The sequence below is a fragment of the Herpailurus yagouaroundi genome, unplaced genomic scaffold (assembly GCF_014898765.1).
Source record: "Herpailurus yagouaroundi ecotype Mexico unplaced genomic scaffold, PumYag 428, whole genome shotgun sequence".
NCBI lineage: Eukaryota > Metazoa > Chordata > Mammalia > Carnivora > Felidae > Herpailurus > Herpailurus yagouaroundi.
In genome coordinates this window covers 2,405,866-2,425,165 of record NW_024412645.1, presented here as the reverse complement: position 1 = coordinate 2,425,165, position 19,300 = coordinate 2,405,866, and the positions used below count along the sequence as shown (strand labels likewise).

At 43.3% G+C, this 19,300-nt stretch overlaps 1 protein-coding gene across 5 annotated transcripts in view; it reads right to left on the bottom strand.

Moving 5' to 3' along the window:
* THOC5 (THO complex subunit 5) overlaps window positions 1-19,300 on the bottom strand; it is a 31,360-nt gene that overhangs the window by 10,335 nt on the left and 1,725 nt on the right. For 3 of the 5 annotated variants that reach the window (XM_040464002.1, XM_040464003.1, XM_040464001.1), the window contains exons 2-13: window positions 18,889-19,017; window positions 17,033-17,176; window positions 15,886-15,999; window positions 15,650-15,747; window positions 13,510-13,656; window positions 12,001-12,115; window positions 8,410-8,542; window positions 7,656-7,688; window positions 6,076-6,153; window positions 5,121-5,161; window positions 4,779-4,878; window positions 3,293-3,401 (exon numbers count right to left, since the gene is read on the bottom strand). In XM_040464002.1, coding sequence (XP_040319936.1) covers window positions 3,293-3,401; window positions 4,779-4,878; window positions 5,121-5,161; window positions 6,076-6,153; window positions 7,656-7,688; window positions 8,410-8,542; window positions 12,001-12,115; window positions 13,510-13,656; window positions 15,650-15,747; window positions 15,886-15,999; window positions 17,033-17,176; window positions 18,889-18,984 — 1,208 coding nt within the window. In that variant the 5' untranslated portion in view covers window positions 18,985-19,017. Of the gene's footprint in view, window positions 1-3,292; window positions 3,402-4,778; window positions 4,879-5,120; window positions 5,162-6,075; window positions 6,154-7,655; window positions 7,689-8,409; window positions 8,543-12,000; window positions 12,116-13,509; window positions 13,657-15,649; window positions 15,748-15,885; window positions 16,000-17,032; window positions 17,177-18,482; window positions 18,623-18,888; window positions 19,018-19,300 lie in introns of those variants that run through there. The other 2 variants (XM_040464005.1, XM_040464004.1) reach the window with 2 other exon arrangements.

Sequence of the window (19,300 nt, the reverse complement as noted above, 5' to 3'; positions counted from 1 at the left end):
TATGTTCCAAGGAAAAGACATTATCACATGCGCTGGACACAAGGTGACCCAGGGCTATAAGCAGAGAGACAGCATCACCGCCACCCATCTGGAATGGTTAGGGCACAGCCTGTAATTAAATGCTGACAAGTGGAGAAGGGATGGAGAGGGGAGGGGAGAGGAAGAGGATAATGGAGTAATCTGATCACAAAGGACAAGGCTCAGTCTTTCTCTCAACCAGCAGGGGTTCTCCTTCATCTTTCCAGGTCTGGCATCAGGAGCAACTCAGGCAGAATGGGCTAATCTTACTGCTCAGAGCCCAGGCATGACTTTAAGAATTTAGCAGTGGGGCGGTGGCAGCTTTGACTCTTCCTGGTTTCCTGTCTCTCCCAGAGTCTCTCTGCCCCACCTCACTGCCTTTCATGGAGAACTGGCTAGAAATAAGAATTGTCGGTCGTTTGGCCAATATTATTTAGTGACTATTACTAATAAATAGAATGAATCAGGAGTCAACAAAAATAAACAGAACAGCTAAAACTCCACAATAACGGTTTCTAATTAACAAAACCTAATGAAAGAATCAAATCTTGAAAAATTTGCATCGGTAATATGTGGTTCAGGACAACTGAATTTGGTGAAGATAATGGACATAAAAGGAGAGATTATATACAGTCATAAAAACACAACACCAAAAAACTACTCAGTCAAATCTTTGTTGTAAAATAATAATAGCTAAAAAGGGATTAAGAATTTGGTAAGTAAAAGTGGAAAATCATTAAAAATAGTTTAATGACTTAATGAAAAACTGATTAGTAGTGACTCAAAATGTCCTAATGGAGATCATTCTGTAAAATAATTTCTTGAAGAAAATTCAGCATGGCTGGTTAAATGTTAAAATGTTTGTATGAAGAACATCAATTTCCTAACGAATTAATAGATCCTGGCAACAGTCATCAGTGCTGCTAACTCCACAAAAATAGAGACAGCCTGTGCCTCCTGATGGAAGCACTCAACATTTATACCATCCTGCTCCCTCATCCCTCCTGCAAAAAAATCAAAGTGGAATCTCACCAAGCCTCTAAACCTAACTATAATTAACATGAAATACCCAGGAAGGTAGTAACTCACTAAATTCTTTTTTTTTTTTAATTTTTTTTTCAACGTTTATTTATTTCTTGGGGACAGAGAGAGACAGAGCATGAACGGGGAAGGGGCAGAGAGAGAGGGAGACACAGAACCGGAAACAGGCTCCAGGCTCTGAGCCATCAGCCCAGAGCCTGACGCGGGGCTCGAACTCACGGACCGCGAGATCGTGACCTGGCTGAAGTCGGACGCTTAACCGACTGCACCACCCAGGCGCCCCATAACTCACTAAATTCTAATGCAAGGATGCAATCATCAAAATCCAGACTGGGGAAACCTACAAACAACCCATTCTCTTTGACAAACAGATGGCAGGGACATTCAGATGAAAAGATGCTTGAGAGAAGCTTCACCCAATTGCAACATGTGGACCTTATAAAGATCCAGATTCAAAACCCAAACTATAAAAACAACTAACAAAAAACACTAAGAGAAAATCAGTGAAATTTGAACTCTGAATGGATATTGAATGATATTAAGGAATTAGTGTGAGACTGTGATTATATCAGGGAGAAAAAAAAGTATCCTTGTGTTATAGTAGATGAATAAATAGAATCATACACCAGGCTGGTATCTCCAGGGGCCAAAGCAGCCTGTACTTAAGCAAAGGCCTCTGAGCTGGCAGTTTGGAACTCTAGGCCCAGAGCTTCCACAACTGGTCAGATGCCTCCTGGACCTCAGTTTCTCCATCTGAAAAATAGGGGGATGAGCTAGACAACACCTGAAGGCCCATAAAGATACAATCCTGGTTTCAGGGCGGTGCTTCCTTTTGTATCCCCTCCCTCTTTTGGGGCCACGGACTATCTATCAATGATAGTCATAGTTTCCTCCCCTTGTAAAACTATTGTGAAGAGTTAAGCAAATTCATGATGACAAACACATTACCAAGTGTGACATTACCAGCTGTCATTACCAAGTGCTTCACCTATGCTAAGCACTAGACCTGATCCTTCATAAACACCCTGGAAGTGTATATTACAATTCATGACCAGAGTGAGGAACCAGCCTCAGAAGCCAGCAAACTTGGCTAAAGGTGCACACACAGGTATAAGTGGCAGACCCGGGAAACACTGGAGCTCTGAGCCCAGCTGGTATCCACTCAGCAGTACTGTCTCCAGTACTTGCATGCGCAAAGCTTAGGGAGAAGCTGGAGTTAAGTATGCACTGAGGCCAGTTGGCAGCCCTCTTCTTAGTAGGTTTGGCATCTGAGAGGAGAGCAGGCAGAATGCTGGTGACAAGGAACTCCACCATGGCCAGGGCCCGCAAGCTGCTAGACTGAGAGCTCTGGCCAGGCAGTGTAACCGGGCACTCTGAAGAAGCAAGCCCTGGGCTCCCTCTGCTGGGGTCAGGTGAGAATAGGGTCAGTTTCATCCAGAGTGCCCTAGCATGATCAAGTAACTCTTGAGTCCAGGGACCAAGGCTGCGGCCTGAAGGGGGCATGGACTGTAAGTGTAGGGTAGAGAACACAGGGACACCAGGCAGCCATGGGAAGAGCCCCACCCCACCAGGCACCAGACTTGTGTGTCTCCCTCAGTGGTCTCTGTATAGCCAACCCAAAGACTCAAGTGTGCAGGAGTACCAGGCCAGGGTAGTGCTCCTGTGAGGCTATTTCAGTCCCTCTTGGCCCTTTTCCTTTCTTCCCACTCCTAGCTGTGGAACAAGACTGCCACAGCCAGGCGCTTCCTGGGGATGCCGAACCTGTGGCCATCATTACCATGCCTCCACTCACCCTCCTCGAAACCTCTTCCTGCTGCCAGGTAAGGACAACCTGGGATTGAGCTGGGCTATGAAGCAAAAGTCCCAGCACCTTGGGAAAGAGTAAATGAAGGCCTAAATTTGTCAACCTCATCATGTCTGCCAAATTCCATTTCTAAATTCACACCTTTCCACTTGTCAGAACAAGCTGCTGCTCTGCCCTGCCTACTCAATTTTCCATACATTGTAGTCATTTTATCATCTGCTGTGTAGTAAGAGGACCAACTTAAGTCAGCAAGTGCTTTCTAAATACCAGTGAGGTGCCAGGACTTCCAGACGTGGACATGACAACAGAAGTCAACGGAGCAGTGCACCTCCTCAGAGCCAGTGTGCGCGAGGAACCAAAAGCAGCCCGCAGAGAGGCTCTCCTCACACCCACCCCCATGCCCCACTCTCCACAGTGCCTGCCCAGTACCCTGCACTGATGGGGGTGATCAGCTCCGTGGCGGTTGTCACTTTGGCCTTTACCGTCATGATGTTGAGGTTCATGAGGTAGTAGAAGGTCAGGTGAAGCACACTGTCATCTGGAGGGGGAGGATGAAAAGAAGACCATGTACAAGTTGAACATGAAAGCAGAGTCTACAGTATTATGGAACTGTAAAAGCGAGGCTTTTAAGAGCTTTTACTGTAAAAACAGAAACTCAATGGCAATTTTATATTGAATAAAAAATGTCTACAAATTCTTTGCAACTCCTCTCCCCAAGAGGGGGAGATTCATTTCCCTCCCCTTGAGTGTGGGCTGGACTTAGCTGTTTCTAAAAAGTAAAATATCGAAAGGGAACAATCAAGTGATCACCAAGTGGATCCAGGTTAGTACCAGTGACACCATGTACCTCTGATATGATGGGATGATGAACCCATGTCTGTGGTATTCTTCCCCCAAACCCATAAGCTCAGTCTGATAAGGAGAAAACACAAAGCCAAATTGAGTTTTTCCACATAGTAAATAAACCTGGACTTCAAAGATGTCAAGGTCATGAAAGATAAGCGAAGACTGAGGAGGAGAAGACTGTCCTGGCTGCAGGAGACTAAGAGGCATGGCAACTAAATGTCATGTGAGATCCTGGACTGGATCCTAAAATGGACAAAGGACATTAGTGGAAAAAACAAGGAAATCTGCATAAATTCTGTGGTTTAGTTAATTGTACCAATAAAATTAACATTGGTTTTGATCACTGTACTATGCTTAAGTAAGACGCTGACATTATGGGAAGTTGAGTGAAGAGCATGAGAAGTCTATTATTACGGCAACTCTTCTGAGTCTAAAATTATCTCAAAATAACAAGTTTTTAAAAAAAGGTGAAGTGTGTAGAGTATGTTTCCATTTGTGTAAAAACTAAAAGGAGAAGGGGATAAATATACACTTGCATAAAAACTTCTAAATACATAGAATAGTTCTAGAAAATACGTAAGAAATCTGTCACCAAGAGGTAAGACCTTGGAGGTAAGACCGAGGACTGGAGTCTCAGGTGAGAGGGAAACTTACATGTGACAGTTAGCTCTTATACTGTGTATATTGCTTTATCCATACAAAACCAGTTTCAAATCATTCTCTGCAGAACACAAACTTCTACTTATGTGTATGAGATTAAGCACACTGGTCATAGTACTCGAATCCTGCACACTCTTGTGACTTGTTCTGTGTATCTGACTTAGTCAATTCAGAAATTGGTATAATTTTATCAAGCATCCCTTATGTGTCTAGTTTCATCTCTGTTGTTATGCTTATGACTTAGAGAAAAAAAAATCAAACTCCATGCAAAACAATGATGAAAAACAAAGAAATATGAAACCAGAATCTTTTCTTGGTCAAACAGGACTTTGCCTTGCTGAACCTTGTGCACCTGCAGCTAGCAAAAGCCTCAAATGCTATGGATCCTCCAGAACAAAGGGAGCCAGACCTTTGCACTTCAGGTCCAGCATGACAGATAGCGGGTGCCTCTTCAGCATCTCCTTGCGCTTGTCATCCAACTGAACTCCCAGTGTGGGTCGCCGGCGTTTCTGGACAAAGGAAAGATCAAATCAGATGAGCACTGGTCATAGGAATTTGCCCCTTCCTTCTCCCTACTGGCCAGGGCCTCAGCCCCGCTGGCTGGAACCTGCTGCTTCAGCTATCCAGCTGCCAGACCCCAGCAGCTCTTTCTTTCCCACCTCTTTCTTCTGCTTCTAGGGAAGATGGCACCTGCCAACTAGCAGCCCCAGTGCAGCTGCTTGACACACTCAGGAGGGCAAACGGCTCTCACCGTGGTCTGCTCCTCTTCAGCATCGGAGTCGCTCTCATCATCTGCAACCACAGAGAGAAAGCATCTGGAGGTAAGGAGCTTCCCAATGCTCCTAAAGTGCCTCAACCCATGGGGCTTAAAGGGGCTGAGACTCTGTCATTTGTAAATGGGTTTCTTTAGAATACACGATAAACTAATTTGCTGCTGCTAATTCAGTACAGAAAACATGGTGATGCGAGAAAAAAAGGAGGAATGCCTCATAATCCAACTGCCTCTATTTTTGAAGGTGCTTTTTAATGCAATCCTATGGACCACAAGCCCCACCCCCGTTGTTGGTAGTGGTGGTAGTAACAGTAATATAAATAGCAACAGCAGTAGCAGTTCATACAACTTGAGGGGTTGCTATGTGCCAAGAATGATGCTAAGAACTTTGCATGTATGACCTCATTTAATCGACACAATAATTTTACATGAGGTATTACTATCCTGTTTTGACAAGTAAGTAAACTGAGGCTCAGAAAGGCTAAAGAGGGGGCTCCTGGGTGGCTCAGTTGGTTAAGTGTCTGACTTCGGCTCAGGTCATGATCTCACAGTTCATGGGTTCAGGCCCCATGTCGGGCTCTGTGCTGATAGCTCAGAGCCTGGAGCCTGCTTCAGATTGTGTGTCTCCCTCTCTCTGCCCCTCCCCTGCTCGTGCTCTGTCTCTGTCTCAAAAATAAATAAACATTAAAAAAAAAAAAGAAAGAAATGTTAAAGAACTCTCCCAGGATCAGTGAGCTAGTGAGTGGCAGGACCAAAATCCACAACCAATGCTTTACCCCGTCTACCCTTGAGCATTAAGACATTAAAGTCAAGCTCCCTGCTACTCAGAACGAGTACAGATAATTTCCAAAGGACCAGCACTGTCCTGAGGTGTTGACCTGGTGCCCCTGGACCCAGCTATGGAAGATGTGGGGAAGGATCCCGACCACATTACCTTGGGAGTCTTCAGGAGGCTTAAATAGAGCCTTGGCTTCGTCCACACTGCCTTCGATCGCCACAGACAACGTCTTATCTGTGAGCAAGAAAAAACTTTGTAGGACAGCTGCTGAGGGCAGGAGCTAAGCTACACAACAGGCTAACTCTGGGGCTGCATTTCTTCTGCCTTTGTCACAACTCCTAACTGACTGGGGGTGGAAAGGCAAAAGCCCTTTCTCCACATGAGGAGGAACAAGGTGGGAAACTTAAAGCTTTTTTCCATCATTTACTGAAAACAAAGAATCCAAAGTGCAAATTTTAGACAAGCACCACCTGACACTATGGTGAATGCTTCCCTTTTCAGGCTTACACCAACGCGTAATCCCACCCTAGCGCCTAAAGCCACGGGATACTCCTCTGCCAAGTGTCTTAAAGGTTCTCATCCAGACACCCTAACTGTTCACATCTCAGAAACAACGGTTCTCATCTCAGTGCTTGCTTACTCTCTATTCTGTACTACACCAAGCAGCTGGCTGGTACTGTCACATTTAACTGGGAGGCAGGACAGTGCACAGGAGCTTGGACCCTGCAGTTTAGTCCCAGATCTGAGTCCCTGCCCCACTAATTCCTAAACACCTAGAAAGTTATTTCACTGCTCTGAGCCCCCCTTTCTGCATCTATGAAAGAAATATCCTGTCTTGACAAATGGTAACTGCCTGGTTGGGTGGCAAAGACCAAATGAGCTGATACTTGTAATTGTACTTATAACATTATGTTTTTCAAATTAATGTTTAACCTTCACAACAACTCTATGAGAACCATACTATTACTATAGCCACGAGATGAGAAAATCAAGGCTCGGAGAAGTTAGACACATTAGCCAGGAAGTAGCTAAGCTAGGATTCAAGACTAGGTCTATTCAACTTGAGCTTGGTGTCTTAAACAGGAAGATAAGAGGGCTGTTCCATGCACCAGGACTGACACTTTCCCCAGGTGACACCTGGCCTGCCTTTGTGGAACTTTGTAGGTCTACTGGGAGGTCAGACAGGCCACCACCTCTCTTGCTCCATTCAAAACGGTATAAGGGGGACACCTGGGTGGCTCAGTTGGTTGAGTGTCCAACTTTGGCTCAGGTCATGATCTCACTGTCCGTGAGTTCGAGCCCCGCATTGGGCTCTGTGCTGACAGCTCAGAGCCTGGAGCCTGTTTCAGATTCTGTGTCTCCCTCTCTCTCTGTCCCTCCCCAACTCATGCGCATGGGCGCTCTGTCAAAAATAAACAAACATTAAAAAAAAAAACCAAAACGGTATACGGGTCACAGACAGTCATAGGAGACTGAAATGGCTTGCCCAACTGCACCAAAGAGGAATGACAAACTTCTTCTACCTGGCAAGGCCGCTGAGATAATACTTCCAGGTGATCGGCCACTGCTCTCTGACAGCCATGCATGAACCAACATACCTCACCCAAACAAGCTAGATGCCCCCATCAACCACTGGCAAATGCCAAACTGTTCTTTTGGGTAGCTTAATTCTGAAATTCTATAGTAAAATGGGAAAGGAAACAGGTTGGGTTTAAACACAAAAGAAAATTACTCACCCTGTCTAGGGGGCTGGGAGGATTTCATATGAGCTGATGATGGAAACAAGAAGGAGAACAAAAGGGAAGGAGAGGACCAGGAGGACCAGGAAGACACAAGAAGAGAGACAGTAATGTGTCGGTGCCCATGGCTGGGAGGATAGGCATGCACTGATGCTGTACAGGTCTGTTTGATGCGGTGGGGTGAAGAAGAAAAGTTTAGGTGCTGGGTGAAAGCTGCAGTAGGGCAAAATATAAGGTCTCCAAAACCTTTTCAAAACTCTATGGAGTAAAGGGTCGCCCATAAGCTTAAAGCAGACACGTCTTCCCAGTTGGTAATTCACTTTAACGACATGCAGGCTGTTTGGGCATCATGAAAGTCTGGGAAAGCTGCCTGGGACCTATGTTCACCAAGTCCTCTCTCTGAAGCGGAAGAAGAAGTGCTGATCCACCTGCCAAGCATGCCTTGATGGGGTGAGTGTCTGGGAGCCCAGGCAGGCAGGCTGCCAGGGCACTACACCCACTAGCCGACCAGCCAGGCTCATTGAAGATTCAAAGCCATCCATTCTGAAATGCCCACCAGGTTAGTCTAGCCTCAGGCCAGCTGGTCAGAGCAGCCATGCTGGGCGGTGCAGAGGGGAGGCAGCGTCTGTCACCTGGGAACTTCTGAGCAGGACCAGGGAGCTTTCCTCAGCAGGCAGGGCTTCCAAATGACTCAATCGGCCACGGCTGTTGCTCCCACAGCCCCTCTTCCTCACCCAGCCCCCATACTCACCACAGGCCTGCCCATACGCAGTGGCCTGGACAAAGAGGACATAGAGAGGCGGTGGCAGATGTCTAGCTGTCTCATACTGCTTGTGAGCCTGGTCGAACGGCATGAATAGGTACTCTTGCACTGGGAGGGAAGCCTGCATGCAACAAAAGAAGGATTTTTATTTTCCCTTTGTAGGCAGTCCACATGTGAAGAGGTGGCTGCTGAGTTACTATAATAGTTTTTTTATCTATTAAAAATACATGATAAGTTAACAGAATAGGTAGATAAGAGGTCAATACAAAAAAATCAATTTACACAAGCAACACACAGTATGAAAATGAAAAAAAAAAAAAAAAAAAGAAGCATTTCCAAGAGCATCAAGAAGACTTAAACTACCTAAGAATAAGTAAGTAAAAGGTGTGTAAGCCTCCACACAAAGGCTTGAGAAATGAAAGGCCACGTTAATGGCCTGGAAGACTCAACACTGCCCTGAAATCAGTTCACTCCAAACTGATCTACAGATTCAATGCAACCCCAGTCTATATCCCAGCAGGTGAAAATAGACTAGCTGATTCTAAAATTTACATGTTAAATGCAAAGGGCCAAGAACAACCAAGACAATCCTGAAAAATTAAGCTAGAGCACACACTACTGGGCATCAGACTTCTCTTGAACTATTTTTTTCCTTAATAAGTTCTTTTAACATTTATTTTTGAAGGACAGAGACAGAGCATGAGTGGGGGAGGGGCAGAGAAAGAGAGGGAGACACAGAATGCAAAGCAGGCTCCAGGCTCTGAGCTGTCAGCACAAAGCCCGATGAGGGACTTGAACCCACAAATTGTGAGATCATGAGCTGAGCCAAAGTCGGTTGCTTAACTGACTGAGCCACCCAGGCGCCCCTGGGCATCAAGGCTTCTGACAAAGCTACCGTAAATAAGCCAGTGTGATACTGGTGCATGGAAAGACAAATAGAGGACACACAAACCTACATGGACATTTGATTTATGACAAAAGTGGCACTGGAGAACAGTGGGGAAAGCATGGCCTTTTCAATAAATGACCCAGCTGAACACCTACATGAAAAAAAAATGAAACTGACCCTATATCACACTATGTACAATGTTCCCTTCCAGGTATCCTAGGTTCTAAGTGTGAAAGATAAACAATAGAGCTTCTATAAGAAAATGTGAGAATATCTCCATGACCCTGGGACAGAGAGAGAGATTTTTAAACAGGACATCCTAACCACAGAGGAAAACACTGATTAGATCATATAAAATTTAGGAACATCTGCTCATTAAAAGATACCATTATGAGAGTGAAAAAGAAAGTCATAAAATGGGAAAAATATATGCAAAAGACTCATCTCCAGAATATATAAAGAAGTCCAAGCAATCCAATAGAAAAATGAACAGGAGACTAGAATAAGCCTTTTGCAAATGAGGTAATCCAAAAGCAAAGAAGTATAAAAAGGGGTTGTGCTCAACATCACTGCTCCCCAGAGAAAGGCAATACCCTTCAGAATGGCTAAAATCAAGAAGGCTGACAATACCAAGCACTGGTGAGGATGTGGAGCAGTTAGAACTTTCACATGGTGCTGGGGGGAATTTTGTACATCAGTGCAATCACATTAGAAAACTGCTTCAGTGTCTGCCAAGCTAAATATATGCCTAGCATACTCTACGACCCAGCAGTGTCATTCCTGGGTATATATTCAACAGAAATATGTACATATGACACCAAACGACAAAGAATGCTTATAACATTATTATTCATAATAGCCCCAAACTGGAAGTACCCACAATCAAATACTAAGTATTAATGAAAATAAATGAACTCCTGGTGCTCACAACAGTACAGATGAATCTCACAAACATAATGTTAAGCAAAAGAAGTCAGACACAAGAGTATATATACAATTCTGTTTGTATAAACTCAAAAATAGGCCAAACTAACCTATGACATTAGGTATCAAGATAATAGTTACTGAAGGGTGAGAGGAGACAGTAACTGAGAGGGGGAATAAAATATCTTTTGGAAAATTGGTAATGTTCTTTTTCTTGATTTGCGTGCAGGTTACATAGATGTGTTCACTAGAGAATATTCACTGAGCTATACACTTAGGAACTGTATGCTTTTCTTTTGTGAAAATTGTGTTTAAAAAAAATTTTTTTTTTTTTACATTTATTTATTTTTGAGAGACAGAGACAGAGCATGAGCAGGGGAGGGGCAGAGAGAGAGGAAGACACAAAATCAGAAGCAGGCTCCGGGCTCTGAGCTGTCAGCACAGAGCCCGATGCAGGACTCAAACTCACAAACTGTGAGATCATGACCTGAGCCGAAGTCGGATGCTTAACCGACTGAGCCACCCAGGCGCCCCGTAAAAATTATGTTTTTAAATGTAATATATGTACGTTGTTTTAAACAGTTGTGTTTTAGGGGCGCTGGGGTGGCTCAGGTGGTTAAGTGTCTGACTTTGGCTCAGGGCATGATCTCATGGTTCATGACTTCGAGCCCTGCATCGGGCTCTGTGCTGACAGCTCAGAGCCTGGAGCCTGCTTTGGATTCTGTGTCTCCCTCTCTTTCTGCTCCTTCCCTACCTGTGCTCTCTCAAAAAATAAACATTAAAAAAAAATTTTTTTTTCAACAGTCGTGTTTTAGTTTATAAAGCAAAAACTCCCAGGGGCACCTGACTGACTCAGTTGTAGAGCATGCAACTCTTAATCTTGGGGTTGTGAATTCAAGCCCCACGTTGGGCAGAGTTTACTTAAAAAAGAGTTAAGAAAAAAAGAGTTAAAAACAACTATAAGGATTTAGAGCAATCTGCTTCACAGAGCAAACAAAAATCAGGTCACCTATATAGAAAGACATTACAGGGGCGTCTGGGCAGCTCAGTCACTTAAGCATCCAACTTTGGCTCAGGTCATGATCTCATGGCTCGTGAGTTCGAGCCCCGCATTGGGCTCTGTGCTGACAGCTCAGAGCCTGGAGCCTGCTTTTGATACTGTGTCTCCCTCTCTCTCTGCTCCTCTCCCACTGTGCTCTCTCTCAAAAATAAATAACATTAAAAAAAAAAAAAAAAGAAAGACATTACATTTTACATTACAATCTAAAGTGGGGACTTATCCTCCTAAGGTACCTGATGGCTTTCAAATAGGAGTAAAGTTCTTTTCAGAGAGAGTACCTCTGCTAAACATCTACCCCCAAGGTGCAGTCAGGGAGTCTAACAGACATCCACATCTAAGCATGCCTGGAAACTGTGAGGCTGATGGAAACTATTCTGGGGTAAATTAAACCTAGAGTTTGCAAAAGTATTTTACCTGAAGGAAGCTCTGGGTGAAAAGAAAACATCTCACATAAATGTGTGTACATGTTCCTGAGCTCACCTGGCAGCATCTCTTCCACCCAGGACACAACCTTACTGCACTGGTTGGGTAGAAACTAGAGACAAGACCATCCTTGCAATGGGCTCTGACATCTGTTAGGGTAACAGACCTGGCAAAACCCAAAGGGAGATGTGGCTGCTGGAGGCCTCAGGTCAGCAAGGTCTTGCTGGGTGCTGAAGGCAAAGCAAAAGGCCAAGGTAGGGGAGTATGTGGGGGAGAGCCTCACCTGCATAATGCTATTGAGACGAGGCTGGAGGCTGCTCAGGTATTCCTTCTTCACCTCAATCTCCTTGAGGATCTTCTCCTTGTTGGACAGGCACTCTCGGTACTTCTCTGCCAGCCTATGGGGAGAGGACAGACCACTGTCACTTGAAGCTGCTCAGAGATCTCCCGATACATCTACTCACTGTCACAAGCCACCTAATGACAGCAGTCATGATTAACTAATGTTTACCTAGTACTTACTATGTGCCAGGCACTTGGAGAACTATAAGCATTATTGCATTTAATCTTATAAAAATCCTGGAAGATAGGGACTCTTCTTTTCCCCAAAGAAGGAAACAAAGGCTCAAGGAGGTAGGGAATTTACCCAAGGTCACTCAGCTAAGAGTAAGTACAAAGCTGGGCTTTGAATCCATGCCTGTCTGGCTCCAGAGGCTCTGCCCATTAACCACTAGGGGATATCCCTGTGTCATTTCCTGCTCCATTTCTTGCCTCTAGGGTCTAGACCCCAAACTTTCACAAACATGTGGATCTAGCAACTATAGGACCCAAATGAGGTCCACAGACTGGACTGAATGGGGCAGGGTAGGGATGGATTATGGACCACAGGAATACAACACTCATGGTTTAACCTATGCCCAAGGCAAGCAGTGTACTGGACAGAGAAGTGATGGGCCAGCCCGATCTGCTAAAATCTGGCACCAATTCCATAAGAGTCAAACTTAGTGCTTACTAAATTCATTAACATAGACTGAATAGAATACATTCTATAACAGAAAAGAAAAAAAAAAAAAAAGGAAATAAAACACCTACTTCTCCAATGGAAAACAGAGCTGTGTCAACCAAATGCCCTAGAATTCTTGTACAAATACAGAGGAAGAAACTCACCATAATGAAAAGGATGCAGCCACGAAAAATCCAGTATGAAAAAAAAATGCTATATTCTTAAAAATACCTAGATTAAGTTACACAGTAGAAATGTTCTTTTTAATAAGTAAAAGACCTTTATTAGTATGGGAAATTTTTATGTGTAAAGGGGTTCCTGAAAGCATAATTTATGATAGCAAAAAATGATAAAAGTCTAACCCAATAAAGAACTATATAAATTATAATTTGTCTACATACAAGATATTGTATAACCTTCTAAAATAATGTTTGCACAATTTTAAAGTACCATAGGGGTAGTCTTAGAGGCAGGAGGAACAAGCAAAAAACAAAATTGTACTTAACAGTACAAAAGATATTTAGGTCTCAGGTATTAAAATTTTAAAGAAATGTTACTCCAATTTTCTATTAACAGCCTTAATTAATTCCAACCCCACCTATGATGCAGTTGGTCAAGTCTGAATTATCAGATGTGAATGAATCACAAAATGAGATTTGGTCTTAAGAAATCATTCTGCTGGTTCCACAGAACTGCAGTGTCTGACTGTGGGTCATGACAAAGCGTTGTCCCCATGGGTAAAGGTCTGTGTTGCACAGGTTAACAAGGTCAGGAAGGGAGAAACACAACCTTTTTCGCTGCTCCAGCTCCCAGTCCAGACGTGCCAGGGTTTGCTGGTGAGGGTCTCCCATGGTGACTTCAGCCTTGCTAATATCTGGAGGAGCCTCCTTATAAAACTCCTCTAAACTGACCAGATCAATTTCTTCATGCTTCGACCTGCAGGCAAATACTAGATGTTAAGCTGCTGTTCTCAAGACTCCAAACCATGGAATAAGCAAGCCCACAGTTCCCTCCATAGATGCCCATTTAGCCCTGGTCTACAACTACCCAGGAACCTGGAATCCATCAAGTCTTCTCAGCAAAGGCTCGTTAGTAAATATCTCACTTTGAAGAGAAGTAGATGATTACATACCACAGGATCCTTATCCATGGTGCTCAACCTTTTTATCCATGAATTAAAGACTTGGAAGGGATGCTTATCAAATTTACAGATTATCTCCAAGCTTAGTAAGACAGCTAAGAGCTGAAAAAGTCAATAAAAACACTACAGTCTAGGCCTACATTGACAGGTTGAAACCAATAAATTACGTTTAACAGAAAAAAACCTAAGGGTCTGCACTTAAGTTTAAAACATTAATCACATAAACAAGGGATGGGGAAGATTCAGGATGGCATAACCAGGTGTGAAAACGATCTAGAGGCTTCAATCGTTATGTTTAGTGATTCACATATACTAAAGAAATCCCATACTCTTTCCTGCATTAACATAGTGCACAGGTCATGGACAGATGATGGTAATAATGGCAGCTACCAGGTATTAAACACCCACTGTATGACAGCCTCACCTAATTCTCAGGACATCTCTATCAAATGGGGATTTCTATCTCCATGTTTCAAATGAGATGGAGACTCCTACAGATGAGCAGCTTGCCTAAAGTCACATAGCTAGTGAGTGGCAGAGCTGGGATTTGAACCCAGGCTTATCTGACCAGGGCCAATGGTGGTCACCTGCCTCTCCAGAGACTAGAGTTCTATTGTATTCTGAATTTGTCAGCTTTCATCTGAGTGACAGTAACAGCTTGGGGCATCCCATTCTTCTGTTTTTAGTATCTTTTATTTGTAAGCAGTTTAAGATACATAAGAAGTTTCAAAACAGTACTGAGAGTTTACCTTCCCCTGGTTCCCCCAATAATATCTGATCTATGCATAGTACATAGTCAAAACTGACAATGACTCAATACTATTAACTCAGAGAAAAACCTGATGTGAATTTTGCCTCTATTAGTATTTAACTATCATTACATGATGAATGTATAAAGCAAATAATCAGTATAATTACTGGGGTGCCTGGGTGGCTTAGCAGGTTAAGTGTCCAACTCTTGGTCTCAGCTCAGGTCATGATCTCATGGTTTGTGAGTTCGAGCTCCATGTTGGGCTCTGCACTGACAGCACACAGCCTGCTTGGGATTCTGTCTCTCCCTCTCTCTGCCTCTCCTCTGCTCGCTTGTGAGCTCTCTCTCCTTAAAAATAACTTTAAAAAATTAGCATAACTATCAGAAATACACCAGACCCAATGACTGATGTGCCCCTCTCATCACAAGTTTATTACAATAAAACCTGCCTCTTTTCAGTTTACACAAATAGGTCTGACCAAACAAGAATACGTTCTCTTTTCTTCCTCTGTCTACTCTTTCCTCCTTCTCATCTCTCAACTTGGATTTGCCAAGAGGCATTACATTTTAAAATGGACACTGACAAACTATAGTTTGTTTACCTGAGAGCAACTAAGTGGCAAGAAGTTCAGGTTCCAAAGAATAAAATCCAGTTGCAAAAATGAATGGCTGGAACTTTAGAGAGGAAAAGTGGGCCAAAAGGTTAAAAGGATTTGACTGGAAGGGAGTTGCTCCCACACAAGGTGCCCAGGAATCAAACTGGTAACATAAAGGCCGCTGCTGGAGATAGACAACTGGTTTTGGCCAGGTACAGAGCTCAAAACTTGAAAAAGTCAGACAAGCTTCTAAGGTTCTTTGTGCAGCTTGAAAACACTGCTTTCCAATTCTCCCAAAGTGATCTATTCACTTTTGTCCCAGATCCTGCAGTCTCTAAGTTCATCTGATTTCTTTTTAAGGAGACTAGCTAACCTTGAGCTATGCAGGAGAAAGTAGTTACCAGTAGGCAATTTTGACAAAGTTTGTTCTCCAAAACTCACTTAAACTCCAGACATTTGGTGATCTCTTTCTGCAGGTGCATCACCTCATACAACAGGTTCTGGAGCTGCAGGTGATAGGCATCTACTTTCTGCTTGGCCTGAAAGGAGGACAAGGTCAGAGGTAAGTGGGGCAAGTCAGGTCAAACAGAGCAGCAGCAAACTCAGGGAAGAGGTAAAGGGGATTAAGAAGTGGATGGGGAAGAGGGAGGAGGAGGATTAAACCTCTCAATTCCTACCTCATGGGTCTGATCTCTTCCTTTCTTCAACCTGATATGGGCTAATCGATTAAGCTTCTTTAGAGTCATGAAATGCACACAGCTCTGGATCCTCCGATCTTCTATCTCAACTGCCTGCAGGCAAAGAAAACTGGTGAAGACCTTGACAACAAGTGATGGCTCAGCTTCCTTCAGCCCCTCACTGCTGACCCATCCCCACCCAGGGCCAAAAACAGATACTGGAAGGAGCTCAGAATGATGAGAACTGTCGATGGAAAATGGAGCAAGTATAGCCAATGCACAATTAATATCTGTCCCAGGGCACCTGGGTGGCTTAGTTGGTTAAGTGTCTGACTCTTGATCTTGGCTCAGATCATGATCTCACGCCCCATGTTGGGCTCTTTGCTGACAGAGTACAGCCTGCTTGGGATTCTCTCTCTCCCTGTCACTCTTTGCCCTCCCCCACTCTCTCTCTCAAAATAAATAAACTTTAATAAACATTAAAAAATAAAACCAATTAATATCTGTTCCTACATATTGTCTACAGAGATCCTAACAATAGCAACATCCCGCCATACAATTTGATCTCTATGAATAACCTTACAGAATAACTTAAATGAACATACCAGAATTATAGCTATAAAGCTTGGCAACAGTAAAATATGATGTAATAATCATAACAATATTGGGCCAGGATAAGCACAAATAAGTGAGATTCTTGGCAATACATGGGTTTTGTTTTCAGTTACACTGTTTAGTTTCTTTGCCTCAAAGTCTGGTTCATTCATTTAATACTAACAATTTCATTTTTGGTCTCTATAACATACCTGTACCTATCCATCCTTACAACATCAAAGGAATTTACACATATCATCATTTCCTACAAAATGCCTGACATGTAATAAGTATTAATTGGATGAACTGTCAAATTACACTTAGGAGAAAAATTAATTATCCTGTACTTTTGTTACTCTAATTGATGATTGGGGAGCGATGAAATGTTTCAATAAATTAATAAGCACCATCTCTGGAGCCCGCAGACTCCAACTACCTGATCATGGTTAGGCCGGAAGACCAAGATCAGGAAGGGCTCTGGTGGGTGCAAAACAAGTCCATCCGTGCAAACCCACCATGTTCATGTCTGCCCCAAACCACTGCTACTCCTTACCACATCCTTGCCTCCTCGGCTCTTCAGGTCCTGGATCTCAGCCATGAGCCTCTGCAACTCCTGGCACGTGTACTTGTACAGCTCATAGTCTCTGCCAGGGTCCCGCAGGTCCACCTCAGCCTCCTCGCTGTAGTATTTACCTTCCTGTGGAAGCACGGATACATGCCTTGGGTGGGGAATAAAAGTCTCCCTGTTGGGACCAGGGACACTTGGCTGAAATCAGTAACAATGAAACCCCAAATCATGTCTCTAAAAAAATCTGGTCCTCAAGGTGCGCCTGGCTGGCTCAGCTGGTAGAGCATGCGACTCTTGATATCAGAGTTGTGAGTTCGAGCCCCCATGTTGGGTGTGGAGATTACTTAAAAATAAAATCTTAAGAAAAAAAAATTTGGTCCTCAAATCACATGTTTTCCTTCTTCTCAAAATGGAAAAGAATCCCTCTTTTTTTCTAATTATAAAGTAATGCATCCTTGGTGTCAGAGACTCAGAATATAGTGGGCAGTATCAAAAACAAAATGAAAAGTTGCCTGTAATCTCACCTCCAAACTGAAACAACTATTTTTAATACTGTGGATAAACACAAATTTTATTTTTAAACAAAATGGAATCACACTGTCCATGCTATTTAGTGCAGTTTCTCATCCCAATAAATTAAATATCCATCAAAATGGCTGTGTGAGAATGCACTGTATGGATGAACCAGAATGCATTTAACCAAATTCCTACTGATGGGTGTTTAGATGGTCAAATCAAGCTTTAGCAGAGACTAAAATATCGTAATTGGTCACCCAGCCTTTGGAGTAAATGGAACACATCTCTTGAAGAGAGTTAGCTAATGATACTATATTGCATATTTGAAAGTTGCTAAGACAATAGGTCTTAAAAGTTACCACAAGAAAAAAAAAAAACTGTAACTACATACGGTTAACTAGACTTTTGTAGTGATCATTTTACAACATACACAGATTTCAAATGATTATACACTTTAAATTAATGTTATATGTCAATTACATCTCAATAAAAAAGAATTAATGCCTACACAATGGATAAGGTTTTTTCTTACTCTAGATTTCCTAAATCTGAGAAAAAGATCGTTTTCTACCTAAATTCAAGCTCCTATGCTTCTCTAATCCAGTTAAAAAAAAAAAAGTAACCAACCAATCAAAACAATTAGGTCACAAATTAGCTTGACAGGAGCACCCGGGTGGCTCAGTCAGTTAAGCGTCCGACTCTTGATTTCGGCTCAGGTCGTGATCTCTTTGTTCATGGGATTGAGCCCTGAGCTAACAGTGCAAAGCCTGCTTGGGATTTTCTCTCCTACCCCTCTCTCTCTGCCTCTCCCCCACTCGCACACGTGGGCATGTGCTCTCCCTCTCTCAAGATAAATAATTAATCTTTAAGAAAAATTAGCTTGAGAGATTTAAAGACAGGGAAATGATTAAAGAAGAACCTGCTGACAGCATGAGCTCTTAGGCCACAGAAGACATTCTGCGGAGATGTTCTGGTACTTTCTCAGTAGCTGAGCAGGAATGCCACATCTCCAGTTTCTGGTGGTATGCTGCAGATACTGGCTTCTTCTGACTCTGGAAACTTGGGAGACACACACCATACTAGAATGCATTGTCTGTTCAGGCACTATTCATGTCTGATATAGGCTGGTTGGTTCTTGGAATGCTGCTGCTAAACCAAATGTGAATACTCAGGTTTTGTAGAATCAGGGGAATTCCAGGCACCTGGTCAAGCAGAGGTCACCTGGGAAGCCATCACTGTGACCCTCAGCTGCTGCAAACCCACAGCCAGGTGATTCGCCACAAGCTGTAATTTCTCAGCAGCATGGCAGCACTGGCTGATCTCACCTGTTCTGTGTCAGAACGGTTACGCTTGCCTTCAGATGGAGCTCCATCACTTCGTATCACTTTGGGCTTCCGTTTCTTGCTTGATTCTGATGACATGGTTGTTTGGTAAGGTCAAGAGGAGATAGAGACCTGTTAAAAGGAGAAAACTTTTGCAATTTTCCAGAGTTGGAATTGGAGATTTTTCTGGAGTCAGAATACTTAAGTCTAACTAGTAGTGCTGGCCACTAACAACCTTGGTAACTCAAAAAAAGGGTCACTCAACCCTCCAAAGCTTCAGTTTAATCCTGTGTAAAAAGGGGAATCGGTCCTCAGCCTATCCAAAATGAATTCATCTTCACCTCCTTTAAAGGCGCCATAACTGGGGTGCCTGGGTGGCTCAGTCGGTTGAACGTCTGACTTCGGCTCAGGTCAC